General features: G+C 49.7%; 1 protein-coding gene across 2 annotated transcripts in view; it reads right to left on the bottom strand.

The window, feature by feature from the left end:
• The window catches only part of IQCB1 (IQ motif containing B1), a 33,909-nt gene that overhangs the window by 11,373 nt on the left and 17,510 nt on the right, over positions 1-5,026 (bottom strand). For both annotated transcript variants that reach the window (XM_019522587.1, XM_019522588.1), the window contains exon 9: positions 2,184-2,293. In XM_019522587.1, coding sequence (XP_019378132.1) covers positions 2,184-2,293 — 110 coding nt within the window. The remainder of the gene's footprint in view (positions 1-2,183; positions 2,294-5,026) is intronic.

Raw genomic sequence — 5,026 nt, 5'->3', positions numbered from 1 at the left:
GGGGGGGGGGGGGTGTGCGGCCACAGGCAGCCCCGAGGGGAGCAGGCATTGGGACATGGCTGTGCTCGCCGGCTACAGCACGTGGCTGCAGGGCAGGGAGCACCCCTCATGCCTGCTCCCTAGGTGTCACCTTGTGGCCACGCGCCACGCCCACCCATGTTTTGGTGCTCCTGGCATGGGGGGTGGGCATGGTGCGTGGGGGCTGTGGCTGCAGGGTGCTGCACAGGGAGTGGGCAGGGGGGTGCGCACGGTCCTGTGGCTGTGTGCTGCATTCAGCAGGCACTGCCTGTGCTCCCCTACCCACTCCCCTTGTGGCACCCTGCAGCCATGTGCCATCCCCCCTGCCCGCACGCCACGCCCCTCCCCCACGGTCACAAGCTACACCCCCTGCAGCAGCAAGTCACACCCCTATATGGCCAGTCCCTGCGCCCCGCAGCAGGGAGCACAGCCTGGCCCGGCCTGCCTTGGCTCCCACCTCCGCCTGTCCATCCGTCTGTCCTAAGGCTCCAGGCTGCGCACACGCAGCTAGCCCAGAGCGTTACAGACAGACAGACAGAAGTGGTAAGGCTTTTATTATATTAGAATTATGTTTTGCAAACTAGGACCCTGCTCAGTGCCTCCCGATTCTACCATAATAAGAATAATTGTTAGTAATGATAATCCCTTCTGACTAAACAGATGTACATAAACCCCACCTAATTACTTAAATGAATTACGTGAATTAACGTAAGAGGCAAGGGGGGGGTGGGGGGGGAGAGGGAGAGGGAGAGGGCGCTTTTACTGGGCCAATTGCATGGTTGGGAGAGGTTTAGACACTGAAGCTTTTGAATCAGCTGAAGACGACTGCCTTGCACTCAAAAGCTTGTCTGCCTAAATCTCTCCCAACTGTGCAGTTGGTCTAGAAAAAGCGGTCACACACACACACATCCTTGCCCCTTGCATATTTCCCGGACCATCACAGCTACAGCATCACTCCAACGCTACTATGACATGTATTAAAATCTGCAAATACTAAATAGATTATACAACAAATCAAATAAACCAGAGATGGTCTCATTGATACCCTGGCCTCCGTCCCCTGTCATGTTCTATATTACAAGTTAGACTGAGGAAGTGGGCCTATGGTTTCTGTCTTATATAGGTTTGTGAGATGCCAGGTTAGTGCACAAGTATTGGCTCAAACTGGCTAGAGCATGCTGGATAAGAGAGTGTATGGGAGATAAGTGCTAAGCAAAAGGATCCTGAGCAGCTCTCTGTGGCATTATAACTCAACCTAAGCAAAGAGAAATATCTATGAGAAGATATGCAGCCCCCTATCAGCATTAACTCTTATGGTTTCTTCTCCTACTTCTGAGGGTGGTCTTGCCTTGGAGTTAGGCATGTGGTAATGGGCTGCCTGGCAAGAAGATGAAGCACTGTGAAGCAGCTGGCAGGCCTCAATTGGTGCCTCCATGTGTCTGATTTCCCTACATATCTCACAACAGCCAAAGATTTAAGGGCGGGGGATATTTCTTATACTTCCTATCCCCCAAAAGTCCCATCAACATGCTACCCCTAATTAATAGGGCAAATAAAAAAGATTGCTTTAAGGCTTCGTTTAGGGTAGGATGTAAGATGTGATGTCAGAACATGCTATACACTTGAAAACTCTAGCACAGACAAGCCAGTGTGTGCCTTAATAATACACACTAACCAAGCTGAATAACAGCCAACCAAAGAACCTAAGTTTATTATTAGACCACTTTAGCCCATTAACAATGAAAACAAGTGGTACAGGCAGCATGTTAGCAGGTCAGTCGTTATCAGCATGGTTTTTTGTCACCTAAAAAAATGTCAGTCTTGTTATACAGCAAAAGTACACAGTATGTACAGTGTGTTTTTAAGCTTCTTGCTGTATCTGGAAGCCCAAGAAGAGACACTTGCTAGAAATCAGAGTGTGTCATCTGGCCCAATGAGTTAATCCAGGTCTAAACAGAGCTTTTGATAACGTGGATGCTCACCATGCTACCACATGTTGTGCTTTCTGTTAAAATTCATAACTGATTGATTTAAAAAAAAATAGAATTACAGCAGTAATAGGTACAGTTTTGTTATGTAGAAAAAATATTTTACTTCTGTTCATGCAGCATGTTGGAAACAGAAACCCTCTTTGCACTAGATTAGTTTTCTTGAATGCCTTTTACCTGAAACTTCTCTGTAGAGCAGTCACTGCTTTTGGAAGCTTCTTAAATCTCTTTCTGGTCTGATATCCCCTCCATGCAGACTGGATTAAACGAGCTGCTTTTTGTTGTCTCTGAAATAAACCAATCCACTGGTAAAATATTTTCCCAGCATCTATAAAACTCTACTTTTTGCACATTTGGAAAAAACTGACTCAGTGGCTTGAGGCACTTTGTGCCTAAAAGCTAATCTGACACCTCTCTCAACTACAAAGCTGGCCCAATAAAAGATACCACCAAAAGCCCCCAAAATCCTAGCCTTCAGTTTTCACTGGAATTCACCATTTCTGAATTGCTGGGTCAAGCTAAGCCCCTATAAATAAGATCTCATGAAACCTACCGTTTGACAAAGGCAGCTGTTCTGATTATCTGGTTAATTATCAGCATAGTAAATGAATGACTCAAGAGGGCAAACCTACCTGCTAACAACATCTTTTACAGAAGCAGAGTAGCTAAGAAAAATACCTCAGCTGAAGTTAGACATTCTGGCATAAGTCTTGTTATGTAAAGACTGATCCAGTCTAGATAGGCAGGAAAGAATCAAACGATGGGTTTACTGAAGCGACTAGATAATACTATTTGTCTGTAAACTATGCAAACATAATTGGGAGTCAGTGAGACAAAGCAAACGTGGAACCTCAATTATCTTTTTACTCAGTTATTTTTCAAACTAGGACAGTACTTTAAGATTAAAACAATCCCAGAGTTATAGCTCTTAAACACTGGAGGATAGATTAGAGGCCCTGAATCCCTGACACTGTCTTCCTAAGGTTTAAGCAGAACCTTGGCCATAGGAGACTGGTGCCCTTAGTCGGGGGGGATATTTGCCCTGCAGCGACCAGTCAGCAACCTGGGGGGGTGTCCCCCCATGGCCAATCTCGCTGACCGGGGGTGGGGGTCCCCCATGGCAAAACTCACCAACCAGGAACAGAAAGTGGTGGAGGCACTACATCTGGCACTCCCACCCCCCCAGCCGGCACTCGCAGGGGGGTGTCCTGCCTGCCTCCCCCACCCATCGCCTAAGCAGGGAGTGCAGCCGGTCAGGGGGTGCACCAGCACTCTCAGGCAGTGCACGTACACCCATGCACCTCCTACACGTTGCCACCGACCTTGGCTCAACAAAGTCTCAGCTTCTAGCAAGATGCCGACCCCCACCCCCCTTCAGCACTACTTCTCCTTAGTTTACCAAAGTCTCACCTTCTAACCAGGTTCCCCCCTCGCCTTTCCCTTCCTGGAAGGTGACCATGCTTGGCTGGACTGCCAAAAATATAATAAGTAGGGAATTTTAAGGGCCTTGCAAATCTCACTTGGAAGATGATCAGCATGTGACATCTTCCTGGAAGAAGATAGGGAGGTTCAACAATAAGAGGTCAACAAGGTGGTACACGTACCAAGTGGTGAAATATGGTACAGTTTCATGGGTAGCTGGGTAGTAACTGGTCACTGGTTTTCTTATATAACCATTAGAATCTAATTGGTTTCTATAGTTATTCAATGTATAACAAAAGTAAAACCTATACTCTTCTATCACACTTCAAACATGTAAACCCCTGTGCAATTCCCTTCTACCAGCCAGTTTGATAAGCCAGCTGACAGGAATACTCACTTTAGTTATACTCATTTTTTTAAAGCTTAATAAGTACTGCATACAGCAAACCCTGGCCTCCTCAGCCACCAGCATTGCTAGTGTTCAGCAAGACAGTGTTAGGGGAACAGCGCCTCTAGTCTAATCAACAGACAACCCTTGAAATGATGTTTTTGAGAAATCTGAGTGAGTCATTTTGTTATCCAGATAAATGAGATACATGCCTAATCTTTGTGGGACTGTGGCTAGTACAGGGGTGGGCAAAATATGGCCGTGGAATGGATCTGGCCCACCAAGTGATTTTGTTAGGTCTGTGTCAGGTCCCTCGGCCTGCCTGGCCCAGGTGCAGGGGGCAGCCCAAGCCATGGTGCATGCATTTGGTCCTCCTGCCCCCAGGTGCAGAGGTGCTGCCTGATGTGGAACACAGCTGCATCCCCAAATGTGGCTCTTGGGCATGCCAGGAGCTGTAGTACACAGGGCTGGGCAGCACACCAGCAGGGCAGGGGTGGCTCAGCAGCCAGACTCTGCTTCCCAGAAGCACCCTGTGGCAGCTCCTTCTGGCTGCTGCTGCCAGCATCTTTGCTGCTGCCACTGGACCCAGCCCTGTTGCGCAGGTACCCTGGCTCATCTGTCCTGCACCCACCAACCAGGGGCACTGGACAAAGTGGACCAGTGTGGTCTCCATGGAGACTGGCCTGGGACCCCCATAGGCAGGGCACACTCAGTCAGGAGTATGGGATGGGGCTGCTCCTGGATAGGGAGCGGTGTCCAGGAGCAGGGTGGGCAGGCAGGGCCAGGAACACAGGGTGGCGACAGCACAGGGCTGGAGCAGAGTCGTGATCTGCTCCCCACACATCTTGGCAATAGGCGTTGTTTCTGCAGGCAAGAACAGCAGCTGCCTGTAGAACCAGCACCTGTCAAAGGGACATGTGGGGAGCAGATTGCAGGTCTGCCCCAGGCCTGCACTGTCACTGCCCCATGATCCTGGCCTTGGCCCCACCTACCTGTCCCACTCCTGGACACCACTCCTCGCCCGCCTGTGGCCCCATCCCATCCGCCCAGCCAAGTGTGCCCTGCCTGCATGGGTCCTGAGCTGGTCTCCCTGGAGATCCTGCCTGCTTGTTCACCTGCGCTGTCTGGTGCTCCTGGCAGTGGGTGTGGCATGGTCAGCCCCAGGGCTGGATAGGACCAACTGGCCCCAGCCCCTTACTCCCTGGCTGTG

This window comes from Gavialis gangeticus, unplaced genomic scaffold, assembly GCF_001723915.1.
Source record: "Gavialis gangeticus isolate Ggan-Ray unplaced genomic scaffold, GavGan_comp1, whole genome shotgun sequence".
NCBI lineage: Eukaryota > Metazoa > Chordata > Crocodylia > Gavialidae > Gavialis > Gavialis gangeticus.
This window is presented reverse-complemented; position numbering and strand designations above follow the sequence as displayed.